The 12,791-nt window shown below is 39.4% G+C and overlaps 3 protein-coding genes and 1 pseudogene across 4 annotated transcripts; 1 reads left to right on the top strand and 3 right to left on the bottom strand.

Annotated features, from left to right (window-relative positions):
- The first annotated feature begins 202 nt into the window (after positions 1 to 202).
- On the top strand, positions 203 to 1,843 carry LOC144901789 (mimecan-like; annotated as a pseudogene).
- A 70-nt stretch (positions 1,844 to 1,913) lies between these two features.
- On the bottom strand, positions 1,914 to 2,558 carry uqcc5 (ubiquinol-cytochrome c reductase complex assembly factor 5). The gene is made up of 2 exons (XM_058051461.2): positions 2,281 to 2,558; positions 1,914 to 2,015 (listed from the first exon to the last, which is right to left on the bottom strand). Exons 1-2 carry the CDS (start codon positions 2,432 to 2,434, stop codon positions 1,924 to 1,926), a joined length of 246 nt encoding a protein of 81 aa, XP_057907444.2. The 5' UTR covers positions 2,435 to 2,558; the 3' UTR covers positions 1,914 to 1,923.
- Positions 2,559 to 3,071: 513 nt separating this feature from the next.
- Positions 3,072 to 6,477, bottom strand: kctd6b (potassium channel tetramerization domain containing 6b). 2 transcript variants are annotated; one of them, XM_058051197.2, is made up of 3 exons: positions 6,352 to 6,477; positions 4,672 to 4,766; positions 3,072 to 4,461 (listed from the first exon to the last, which is right to left on the bottom strand). In XM_058051197.2, the coding sequence occupies exons 2-3, from the start codon at positions 4,696 to 4,698 to the stop codon at positions 3,775 to 3,777; spliced, it is 714 nt and encodes a 237-aa protein (XP_057907180.2). In that variant the 5' UTR covers positions 4,699 to 4,766; positions 6,352 to 6,477; the 3' UTR covers positions 3,072 to 3,774. The 2 variants fall into 2 exon arrangements, with proteins under 2 accessions (XP_057907180.2, XP_057907181.1); XM_058051198.2 differs by having other exon boundaries at positions 6,303 to 6,440.
- A 297-nt stretch (positions 6,478 to 6,774) lies between these two features.
- abhd6b (abhydrolase domain containing 6, acylglycerol lipase b) lies at positions 6,775 to 11,136 on the bottom strand. The gene is made up of 9 exons (XM_058051196.2): positions 10,980 to 11,136; positions 10,652 to 10,874; positions 10,364 to 10,520; positions 8,853 to 8,966; positions 8,652 to 8,784; positions 8,384 to 8,541; positions 8,255 to 8,309; positions 7,057 to 7,156; positions 6,775 to 6,955 (listed from the first exon to the last, which is right to left on the bottom strand). Exons 2-9 carry the CDS (start codon positions 10,774 to 10,776, stop codon positions 6,775 to 6,777), a joined length of 1,023 nt encoding a protein of 340 aa, XP_057907179.2. The 5' UTR covers positions 10,777 to 10,874; positions 10,980 to 11,136.
- Between the last annotated feature and the right edge of the window lie 1,655 nt (positions 11,137 to 12,791).

Here is a 12,791-nt window from a genome sequence, read left to right as displayed (position 1 = left end):
TCTAGTTAAGGCCTGGAGTGAAAACACCTCAGATAAGCAGAGTTGAAGGATGGTGAGAAGAGTCAAACTCAACCCACAGACCAGCTCCAAAGACCTACAACATAATCTTGGTGCAGATGGTGTATAGTTCAACTATTCAGTGCACTTTGCACAAGGGGATGCTGTATGGGAAAGTCATGCAGAAGAAGCCTTTTCCGCCCACATGCCCCAAACCGAGTCCCTTGAGGTATGCTAAAGCACATTTGGACAAGCTAGCTTCATTTTGGAATAAGGTGCTGTGGACTGATGGAACTAAAATGGAGTTATTTGAACATAACAAGGTATGCGGTATGCATGGCGGATGAAGAACACAGCATTCCAAGACAAACACTTGCTACCCACAGTAACATTTGGTGGTGGTTCCATCATGCTGTGGGGCTGGGTGGCCACTGCAGGTACTGGACATCTTGTTCAAGTTGAAGGTGGCATGGATTCCAGTCAATATCGGCGGATTCTTGCCAACAATGTTCAAGAATTTGTATAACAAAAGACAAAAGGTCATTTGCCGCTTCTCTAGCCACCCTACCAGAGAAACGATGTCATCCAAGCTCTTAGGGTTCTACAAAGGGAGGATGTGGGTCTTGATCTCAGTTGAGTGCCAGGAAAAAAAACATCTACAAGGGCCGGTGCGTTCCAGTCGTTGTCGGCGGGGAGTTTGCAGAATTCAATGGCATAATCGGACACACTACGCAAATGATCAGGGGTGCCCAAACTTTTTCATACAACTATTTAACTCAGGTGTCGCTCATTTCTGATCCTCCTTGAGATGCTTCTACTCGTTCATTGGAGTCCAGTCATGTTTAATGACAGAAAGTATTCAGACCCCCTGAATGAAAGGTTGAGTGCAGTGGCGGAGCTCGGGGGTGGCCAGGGGTAGCTAACCAAGGAGGCAAAAAAAAAAAAAAAAAGAGTTAAATCACAAGTGCCATTTGGCGTACACTTCGGTATTGTGCCTTATGTGGTTTTGGCCGTCAAAACATTCTAATTAATAATTGAAGTAATGTCATCTAGTCATTTCAGGTATCAACTTATTGCCAGCGTGTGCCACCCGTGTGAGTAATGATCTCACTTTGAGTGTTGATTCTATGAATATTAACTATATATTGAGTTGAAGTTTGTGTTCTTCTATTGCTCAACACGTAGGCAGCTTAATAAAAAAAATGCATATAATGCATTTTAGGTCTTAGCACTTTAAGCAGAAATATTGACACAGCCATTTATCTACTATTATTGCAATTGTGGTTTTTTTCCATCAACATGCATACCAACATATTTATTGTGTGTTTGTCCGAGTGGCTTTGTTTACTGTGAGGAGGTGTCAGCTGTCCCAGCATTGGCGAAATAAACAGCCAACCTCTATGCATGCTTCAACAAAATTACACAAATAAACAAGGACGACTTTACAGGCATTAGTAAGTTAATGTTATTTTTTTTAATCAGTCCTTTGTGTGACGTGTTTTGTTCTTCCAAAGTTTCACTCCATATTTTCCAGCCACACTGAAAATAATTGCGGGAATCTCATTGCGGAGATAAGAGTATGGAGCTTCGGTTCGCTACAACTCAACACAAACACTACATTTAAGATGTGGCATTGTAACTCATTTTCTGTATCTCATACAGAACAACAGGATCAGAACAAAAAGATGTAACCTTCAGCCGAGAAAACTCCAGCTACTACATTGGCAGCAACATGCATGAGGTGAGACTGGATGGGAACCCCATCATACTGTGGAAACATCCTTACAGCTTCATCTGTCTGCACAGTCTCCCTATTGATATGAAGACCACCGTACTTTATATCTGAACATACAGTTTAGTGATTATTGAAGTGATTGTGAAGTGTGGTTGTGATCGGGTAACAAGTCCAAGGTAGGAACCACTCATTTACTTGTCTGTGGGCCCATTTAGAACTACGAAACCTTCTGATACTTTCTGCTGGTACTCCCTCTCTGATCGCTTTCTTCTGTAGACATCATCTGGTAAGACAAGGGAACAAATAAGATATATTATGACAGATAAATGTGTGTGCAGTATGGTTATACGGATGGAATGAAATGCATTTTAGAAATAAACATTTACTACTAAGTATATTAAAAAATAAATACAAGCTCTAAATAGTATTTAGTAGTAGTATTTCCAGTTGACAAAAATGATGCTAGTTATTCAAATTGTATAGTGCAAGCACCAAAACTGAGCATTAAAATAATAAAAACACAACTGTCGTTTTGTCAAGCTACTTACAAAATGTTTCTTTTCCTATCCTCATGTTAATCATAATCCACTCCATGACGCCTCCAATGCAAAAAAAGACAGGAAGAAACCTGTACGGCCCAAAACGACGTTTGCCAGGCACAAGGCTCAGCAAATATCGTAGGTTTTTACTTCTTTGAAACATTTCGGAGACACGTAGAATATTGTTCCAAATGTGGAATACTTATGGTTATTTGTTGTAGCATGGAGGTAAATGTCCTTCCGAAATGTTGTGAAAGCGACACAGTGAGGGGTGCGCTCGTTTCACATCATGCGTGGAAGGAATTGGGACGCTTACTGGATGTGGTAGGTTGCACTTGACAGTCAAAGTGACATTGCGTTGTAAACGAGCGAACCCATGATATACGTAATATCCGGGTACGTAACTTTCCAGTTTCCGGTCTAATGAGGAAAAAAATTGAATGTCAAAAATAGTGGTTGAATTATAAAATAAAATATAACTGGATTAGCGATCTCGGTGACAATTGCAACAGTTTAACTAGCGATAAAAAATAAATACGCCTTGAAAGCGATAATCAAGATGTTCAATCATCACCCTCTTGCCTGCCTTTGCCACCTTGCCCCGAACTAGCGCTACATTTAATAAATGTAATAAATTTACATTAACATTAAATTTACATTAACGCTATAATGGAATTTGGTGACAGTAGATGTGGCTCATATGAATGTTATTGTCAATGATTGTTGGATGGATGGCTCGATGCGGTTCATTGATAAGAATGGGTCATAGAGAAAATATACTAAAATATTTCAAGAACAAAGACGGACAAAAACATAGGTTTATTGACTACCTAGGTGTAACAGTAAGACATAAATCTACAATATGTATCCACATAAAGTGAAAACTTGATATACACCAGCCAAGACGCAGATAATACACATACTGTACATTAAACACATGCAACAACTACATTGGTAGAAACCAGAAAAACAACTTGGAAGACTATAAGGAGGCTTCTCCGTGACATAGGCTCACCAGGAATGGACTTGATTATAATTGGACAGAATGTTGTCAAGTGGTGATGCGACAAGAAGAGCTGTCAAATCCACCAAGGTTGGTGAGGCCCCAAGGTATACGTTTTAGAGTCTTCTTTTGCGCATTTAACCAAACTGACGCCACAATCATCAAACGGGCTTCCATTCTCATAAAAGGTTAAATTGAGAATACCATATACAGTATATATATATATAGGCTGCGGTTTCAAAATCACAATTTAATTATTGCAGAAAACCTATTGCCGCACATATTGCTAATTTCTTTTAGAGCAAAAAACGGTATAGTATTGGCACTAAAGACTTTAAAACGGCCCATTATTTCTGAAGCTGTGCTTTATGAGGATAACATTCTACTAGAACAAGAACAAATATTCCCTTTATGCAATGCATTTGGCCTTTTGAATCACAATATATGTAACAGTGTGGACAATCAGATGAGGACACACTTATTGTGTCCTCCACAATAAGTCAGTCTTCAACTATGTGAGCTGGTCTACAGAAAGTCCAGTGATGTTCTACCGTGTTCTCATTTGCTCGCTCACTCATGTGATGCACCCGTGTGTTACGGATGGTGAAGCCTTGTTTCATGATGTAGTCCATGAGGTGAACACGCAATGACACCTCCTGATGATAGTCACACGGTCCGAAGGTGAAGGACACCTGGCAATCTCTGGTGTCCATCATGTGTTTGTTCCACTTGGTGAAGTTGTTGGAAATACCTTCTAACAGGGCATGGACCTTTGTTGTTATAGTTAGCTGTGTGATGATGACAGCTACCGGGTTGGAATATTTGGACAGTTTGCGGGTGCTGGAAAGCTCCACGACCTGCTCAAAGATGTCTGGAGGGTACAGCGGCTTGGGGTCACTGAGGCAATGGATCAACGGTTCGATCTGGTAGAAGTCTGCCTCTTTCCTCAGGAGGTCCGTCTCCGTGAAGTCGAGCGGGAGGGTTAGCTCCGACGTCCGCAGAAAGTTCAGAATGTATCTGAAAAGTGTCCCATCACGATCAATAAAATAATTTCCTTGGGTGTCACGGGTTGTTGGGAAATCTCCCCGGAACATGGCACCCAGCATGGAGTCTGGATAACGCTGCAGTGTGGACAAGCTGGTTGTGTACAGGTGACCTCCTACGTTTAAGGTAACGGGAGTAGTCATCTAAGGAAAAGGCAAGGCAGGGATGGCCTTTTTAATGCATTCAGGTTTGCACACACACACACACACACACACACAAGGCTAGTACATATAAAGAACAAACACATCATGTTCTTTTAGTTAAATTATCTAAATTAGCTTTATACAAAAATAAGTCTTGTATTTTTTCCACATTTAACATTATAGTTGCATTGTCTTGCAGGCATCTCTTACCCTATGGCCCCAGTCTCCATTATCCATTTGTAGAGAAATACACACTTGGCCAGAACCAAAACACACAGCAACAGATGTTGTTGGGCTCAATTCTCCTGCAAAAAAAAAAAACAAACTGTAATTAAGTTAGCAAGAACTCTATATGCTTCACAATATGATATTGTTGTACCATTATTTGTCCTTAGGCCTTTTGATGGTGAAATTATTTTCTACTTCCCTAACTTCCCTAAATAGCATACAATTCCCTAAGCTGCACAATACACTACAATGATACAGAACACTTGTGAATGATACAGACAATAATGATATTGTCTGCGTTTATGGTGGCAAGCATAACATGCTGGACAGTATGGTTGGTGAGGCATGAAATTACATCTTAACCACTAAAAGCAATCTGTTGGAAATTACTGTTTTTTTTTTAAGTTTAATATTCTGAGACTTGCCAGAGACGTACATTGTCGCATATGAACTGTCATGCTTTAATGACAAAAGCTTCCTGATCAAAGCAATACAACACATTTGTCATTTATCAAGTCAATGCTTGCAAGGCTTCAGAAACAACAGTTGCTGGGATGAGAAAGGCCACAATGTGCGTTCAGGCACACTCGTAATCGTTTTTTCCATTTTATTCACGTACCCCCATGGCAATCCATATACCACTCACCTGCACGATCAATGAAAACTGGCAATGAGAAGAAGCCAGCTCTTGATCACATTCACTTTTAAAGTTTGTTAAATTTACTGAAGTATTTATTCTTGTTTTGTTTAATTACCTGTTAGTTGGACCTGGACACAACGTTCAGCTGTACAGGAATGAGAACCACCACTAAAACCCCTCTCTCAGGGTGGGTGATATCAGTCCATACAGGGAGAGTATATGGGATTACTGAAACAGACACTTTTACTTGAAAATTTTTCAAGATCATCGAATGATTTTGTAATTTGGCCTTTAATCATGAGTTGATCATGCGTATAACTACAATAAAACATCAGACAAATATTTTACACCATAGAAAATATCTGAACAACCTAATATATATATTCAATCGTGTAAAACGACATAACAATATCAACAAAATAAAATTATTCCCTTGTGGCCTTTTATTACATACAAAATAATGTCAATTGGACAAAATGCCTAAACAAAAGTAAAAACTACTATTGAAATTTGTATGCTGTTACCTAACGAAAGACCTATTCCCATTGTCAAATATAACAATTGATACATATGACATTATAAACAATGCATAAGTACGAACAACAAAAACATATTTGAGAAAATAAAACACCGAATTTGAAAAAAATATCGACCTTATCTCGCTTGATCGAAGACTAATACTACCTTTTCTATCGATAGATATTTGATCCGTCAATACCTACTTCTCACACGATGCAAGCTAACGTTTGTTTCGTTTACATTTTAGGGATCAGCGTCCACCTTTTGTTTTTCTGTCCGCGTCGTTAAAGTAAAACCAACAAGAGAACAAAAATGTGCATTCTTCCATACAAACAATATCAGCAGTTTTTGAATGGAACAAGAACTGTTCATGCTAACTAGCTTAAAATATGCTAACTGCAATAAGGCTAGCGAGCTACTGGCAATGCAGCTGATGTTACGATTAAGGTTTTACCTCCGCAAGGTCTTCGTTTTAGATGAGAAGGCGTAAAATAAAACCTCACCGTCTGTCTTTTGGCTTCGTGTGTCTTTTTATCGCATTAAAGTAGTGTGACGTTGGAATTCAGCGGTGCAGGTAGCATACAGTCAGGGATGTTCGCCGCACTGGAGCAATCCCCGACACTGTGATTTGTGGTACCCGTTCACACTACCGGGCTCCATTTCAAAATAAAACCACAGTTTGCTGACGGGGGTGAATTGACACAATCAGGACGATGTTATCATTGCCATCACGTCGGTTTTTTTGTAGTTCAGCAGACCTCAAGATTTTCAACCAGGAACCATTGCAGTGAGATTTCAAAATAAAAGCACACCATTACTTAACCCTCTTGTAATCTTAGATAAAAATGTATCTTGCTGATGTGCAAATATTGCAAAAATGAGTAATTCAATACACGAGACAAATATCGCACATGGCAAATGTTATTTCAGGATGATTTCTTCATGCCACCTCTTGCATCTTGCTGCAATATAATGAACTCCAGGATGAGTTTGGCTGTGCGACAAGGCCTTTCCATCACCACAGAGTGGCCGCAGTTCTCCAGCAGGTCCACTCTGCATGCAGGCAAGATGTCTGCAATGACTGCGGCTCCAGACACATCCACCACCCAGAATTGAAACAAGTTGGTTAATATTATCCTTTGTCTTGTACTCGTGAGCATAAAATGACACACAAATTCATGTTGGCTTTCAAATGATTGGATTTTACCTGGTCCTGTTTGCCCCATATAACCTGTAAAGGTGCAGTGATGAGATGCAAGTGTTCCTGTAAGGCATATCTGGATTTCTCATCCACAATCTCCATGAACACTGTTAAAAATAAAATACAATTACTGGCTGTGTTCTACTGTATGCATGACTACCATACTGGAGGACAGGGCTATCAAACTCAGTTGTTTTGGGGCCAGAGGTACTGGGCTTCTCTCGTCACTATTGTAAAAATAACCCTCATAATAATCATCATAAAGTAGAATTATTGTGAAAATGAATAAAATTATGTTGAAGAAAAAGTTATAATTATGTGAGTGTGAATGGTTGTTTGTCTATAGGTGCTCTGTGATTGGCTGTCCAACAGTCCAGGGTGTACCCCGCCTCTCGCCTGAAGACAGCTGGGATAGGCTCCAGCACCCCCGCGATTGTTAGGATAAGCGGTAGAAAATGAATGAATGAATGAAAGTTACAATGTTATGACAAGGTCAAAATTAGGGAATAAATCATAATTATGAGAAGAACATTTTGAGGAGTGGGAATAGTTGAAAAATAAACAGCAGAAATGCAAAACACAACAAAATTAAGTACAAATATTAGGACAAAAAAGTATTTTTTTTACAAAAATAAACTTGTAATATTATGTGAAAAATAATGTCATTTTAGTAGAATAGGGTTGAAATATTGAAGAAAAATATAGTCAGAATATTATGAGAAATATTTTCATTAATTTTCTTCCCAGCTGTCTTCGGGCGAGAGGCGGGGTACACCCTGGACTGGTGGCCAGCCAATCACAGGTCACATCTAGACAAACAACCATTCACACTCACATTCATACCTATGGACAATTTGGAGTGGCTAATTAACCTAGCATGTTTTTGGAATGTGGGAGGAAACCGGAGTACCCGGAGAAAACCCACGCACGCACGAAGAGAACATGCAAACTCCACACAGAGATGGCCGAGGGTGGAATTCCACCACCACTAACCACTCAAAACAAAACAAAGTAAAGGCTGGGTAAAATATTATGATATTAAATAAAACAAAGTCAAAATATTATGATTCATAATATTACGGAAAGAAAATGTACACCGACTATTTAAGAAGAATGTAGAAATATTTGAAAAATGTAAAAAAAGAAAAAACATTTTCACAAATGTGATGATGTCATTCATGGGCTGTATTGGGCTTGAAGCCTACCTTCCTCATAAAACGAATTGTGGGGCTGTCGGACATCCACTAGTCCTTGAAGAATCTAAACAACACGAGATAAGCAGAATAAGGTAATATTATACCTTTTTAATATTTACCTTTTATATTGAACCTGACCTGCTGGGGGATTTTGAAGCGAACATGTGAACACAGTTTAAACATGTCCTCCATCTCCTCGGGTGTAGTTGGGATCAGTGGGATGTTCAGTGTGAAATTACTGCGTTCTAGGTCTTGCAGATGGTTGTCGAATTTGGTCTCGGATGGGTGTTTGATACCTTCAGGATAAAATTGCCATCATGGGTATTTCATCAAACAAAAATATGTATTGTACATGTTTAGTTTATAGAAAATACATACATGCACACACACACACACAAGGACTAACCGTCTGGGCATATGAGAGTCATGCTACATATTTCAGAGGAATAGATGGCGGCATACACCCCGGCTACATTTCCCCCCATGGAGGTCCCAATCACATGGAAAGGTTTGCGATTTAATCGAAGGTTTTCCACAAACTGGGAAGAGGAAAGTACCAAAGTTGGAGTGCAAATGATCACCACGTGTGTATAGCTTCATCATGTACCTGATGAATCCTTCGGACTTGTCCGAGAATGGAATAATCCTCTGTGTTGGTGCGTGTCGTGCCCTCATGGCCTGGCATGTCCACACAGACAATGTGCAGATGTTTGGGTAGATACTGAACACAGACACAGAACGCAGCTCACAAAGATGAATGCATGCTTGCAAGACAAACTGGATTTTACTAGCAGGTTCAGAATGTGGCAACGCTACATCGTAAAAGAAACAAAGTACATGGTAGAAGCTGTCAAAGAATGAGGTGGTCTGAAAGCTTGTAAAAATAAAGAAAAACTGTTTTTTTCCTGATGTCCACAAAATATGCTGTAGAAAATAACATTTTTAGGAAGTAAGGGAGGCCCCAAGATGTTACATACTTCCCAGTTTGAATATTGTTCTCTCACTATAAGCGTTTAAAAATTACTTTTTAATAAATGATTGCTGTTTTGTGGTTGACAAAAAAATATAAATACAAGTTTTCTGTCGTGTACTGGCCACTAGGGGTCAGTAATGACACAAAACATTGATGAGACATGACATTTCATGACATTACCATCACACTGCATGTCCGACACCACAGTGTGAAAAGTTGTTCTTGTCACATGCCGTGTGGAAGTGGTAAAAGTTTTAATTCTTTGTTTTTGTCTTTATTCTCCACTTCGTTTGAAACTCTTTATTAAGTTTAGAATTAATATATTGGATGTTAGAGGCTGCACAATTAGCATGCAGGCCAAACAGCTAGGAGACCTGGGTTTGATTCCCCGCTCGGGCATCTCTGTGTGTAGCTTGCATGTTCTAGTGGGTTTCCCCTCAACATTCCAAAAACATGCTAGGTTAATTGGCCACTCCAAATTGTCCATAGGTATGAATGTGAGTGTGAATGGTTGTTTGTCTATATGTGTAATGTGTATAATACTCTGACTTAAAAAACATATATTTTTCTTCAATATTTCAACCTTATTCTACTAAAATGACATTATTTTTCACATAATATCACAAGTTTATTTTTGTAAAAATTTTACTTTTTTGTCCTAATATTTGTACTAATTTTGCTGTGTTTTGCATTTCTGCTGTTTATTTTTCAACTATTTTTACTTTTCAAAATGTTCTTCTCATAATTATGATTTATGCTGGAGCCTATCCCAGCTGTCTTCGGGCGAGAGGCGGGGTACACCCTGGACTGGTGGCCAGCCAATCACAGGGCACATATTGACAAACAACCATTCACACTCACATAATTGTAACTTTTTCTGCAACATAATTTCATTCATTTTCATAATAATACAATTTTCAAAATTATATTTTTCTTTAATATTTCAACTTTATGATGATTATTATGAGAGAAGCCCAGTACCTCTGGCACCAAAACAACTGAGTTTGATAGCCCTGTCCTCCAGTATGCTGCCGACCAGTCCAGGGCATTCCTAATTTACTGTCGGTATTTCCTACATATTCCTGAAGCGATTGCTACCTCCAAAACGCTATGATGTATTTATTCATGGATGCACTTGTGCTAACCTTGACAACTGAGAGCCAAGTATCTTTGTGAGCAGAGAAGCCGTGCAGCATTAGAATTGAAGGTCTCAACCCGGGCTTTCCTCTGCTGGAGTAACAGAAGCGATAGCCGCCACAGTCCGCATAGTGAACCTGGAGACCCAGAGTCCTCCTCCAGTACCTGCACAGGAGAAGTCGTGTCAGCAGTTCCTTCAATTCGCATCTCATCATGAATATTCAGAAGGCAAAGTCATTGCGTGGGTTTTGTTGAGAGGACTCACATACTACATATAGAGCATTTACCAAACTTACCAGTAGTAGACTTTAATCAGCATTGAGGGCCACAGAAGGAAGGAAGCAAGAAATGCCAAAATAGGAATAGCCAGTGTTCCCCCAGCAATTATAAACAGATTCACAACGTCTAATTCTGCTGCCATAACTTGCCTGGGTAAACACAGTGATTATACACGTCAGTTATTACAAGAAGAGTTAGAAGGGGTAGACCAACTTACTGTCCCGATCATTCATACAATGTCTGAAACAGAAAAAAATTACAGGAAGCAATAAATGGTCAAAAAGTTTGCAATAAAAGATGCAATACTGGTTTAATGTGTTATTATATAAAAAGTAGGCTACTCACTATTCAGATGATTCGCCTCCGTTGATGGCTCCGAGTCTTTGGGTTATCTTTAAAACGTGTTCCTAAAAGTCTGTCTAGTAAACTTTAAATGATTCCAATATTAATACATTTAAATGTAAAAAAAAAAGCATTGCGATTGTGGTGTCCAGTCAGTCCCATCAGATGATACTGGCTCTGGATAAACTCACTGATCAATAATCATCACAGAGGGGGGATCTGGGCCACTAGATTCTTTTAAAGTGAACGTACCGGCTCATGGATGTCAATTAAAAAAATACAACACAACAATACCAAAAGAATAAATATGCATGACATTGCATTGTTAGCAGTGCTTAACAACATCTGTAATCGATGAAGTACCTGAATATTCACTGTAACCTCAGACTTCAAATACAAACTGTACCACTGGGTGTCATAAGAGAGGCAAACTGTGCGTTTATAGTTTGTTGACGTCAGGGGGGCACTATTTCAGTCCCTAAACTGATGTGCAACCAGCTGTAAATATTATAACAAGACCACAGAACTTAAAAAAAAATAGGAAAAGAAACAGAAAAGTGTGATGAGAAGCCACTTGTATTATGTTGTATTTAAACTACATAACGTGTACAACCGCATCGGCCCTTCCCAGTGCATCCGGTTAATAAATTAAACCAGTATGTGACACAGATATACAATAGAATTAATAGATGACCGGATTCAAGCTATACAGAACCGGTGATTGCACTGCAAACTGATCTGATGCCATGCATGGTTAGCATTGTAGTGCAACCTTGGACCTCTGCTGATGACCTACATACAGAACAAATTGGAGCAGAACAAATGGATAGAGGCCTGGGAATTGTGTTTATACAGTATTTGGCTTTGTATAGACAATATTACCAGTCTTTTCCACATCTTGACGGAGATCATTCAAATGCAGCCAGCTTGGCAACACGGTGAGCGACTTTAAAGGGGACCTATTGTGCTTTTTCCACGTTTCTGACCTATAAATGTAGTTAGACTGTTGTATTCTTATGTTAAATGATGCCTAAGTTTCAGATAAGGAGGTTTGCGCATTTGGAAGTGAGCCCTAAAAGAAGTTTACGGTAGCTTTGAATGCCTGATTCAGAGAGTCGGACTTCCTTATATGGGCATGCCCGGATGCAAGCTATTAGCTCTATGTGCTGAGTTTGACCAATTTCAGCAGCATGATGTGCCGTTGGGTGGAACAAATTAAAACAGACCATTTTGGAAATCCAAGGAAATATAGCTGGAATAGGTGCAGATTCTGGAAGATCTAGAAAGCTTTTTAGTTTAGCTGCTCTGTAGGAGTCCACAACTCAATACAATGGGTCAAAAATGAGTGTAATAGGTCCCTTAAAAAAAAGGCATCCACACTTGGTCAGTGATGACATCACAGGGCATTGTGAAAATTGAGCAAGGCACGTCTCTCTGTGTTGAGAAATGTTCAGCTTCCCCTTCTGCAAACCTGCAGTTAAGAGACGCCTGCTGTGTGCACAGCCCTGTAATTTCCCTGCAAGGCTTCATTCATATCACCACAGATGTTGCATTAACTCAAGAGTTCATGTGACTCCATTTTTTAACTAATGAATTAGTCTCTTTTTTGTTATCCTTTTAATGGCCAACTTGCATTAACCCCAAAGGAGTCAGTGCTTCACCAGTCATGAACCTCACTACAAGCGTTTTCCGGTTCCTGCTGATATCCGGCAACTTTGCACAGCCATTGAAAAGGCATTACACAGGCTACATAACACTTCAATCTGAGCTCTACCTACTGATGATATGTATAGTTAGAGCTATTTAAGACACTCC

Source organism: Doryrhamphus excisus, linkage group LG15 (genome assembly GCF_037039965.1).
Source record: "Doryrhamphus excisus strain RoL-2023G ecotype Guam linkage group LG15, RoL_Dexc_Guam_v1.1, whole genome shotgun sequence".
Classification (NCBI taxonomy): domain Eukaryota; kingdom Metazoa; phylum Chordata; class Actinopteri; order Syngnathiformes; family Syngnathidae; genus Doryrhamphus; species Doryrhamphus excisus.
This window is presented reverse-complemented; position numbering and strand designations above follow the sequence as displayed.

Bases quoted from the DNA above. Each gene is read 5' to 3' on its own strand.
- uqcc5 (XM_058051461.2), bottom strand. From the start codon at position 2,434: ATGTTTCAAAGAAGTAAAAACCTACGATATTTGCTGAGCCTTGTGCCT. The intron at 2,016-2,280 runs GTAAGTAGCTTG...TTGTCTTACCAG, and splicing joins GATAGGAAAAGAAACATTTT to ATGATGTCTACAGAAGAAAG.
- kctd6b (XM_058051197.2), bottom strand. From the start codon at position 4,698: ATGGATAATGGAGACTGGGGCCATAGG. The intron at 4,462-4,671 runs GTAAGAGATGCC...CCTTTTCCTTAG, and splicing joins ATGGAGACTGGGGCCATAGG to ATGACTACTCCCGTTACCTT.
- abhd6b (XM_058051196.2), bottom strand. From the start codon at position 10,776: ATGGCAGCAGAATTAGACGTTGTGAATCTGTTTATAATTGCTGGGGGA. The intron at 10,521-10,651 runs GTAAGTTTGGTA...TCTCCTGTGCAG, and splicing joins CTGATTAAAGTCTACTACTG to GTACTGGAGGAGGACTCTGG. The intron at 8,310-8,383 runs GTCAGGTTCAAT...CGTGTTGTTTAG, and splicing joins GCTTCAAAATCCCCCAGCAG to ATTCTTCAAGGACTAGTGGA.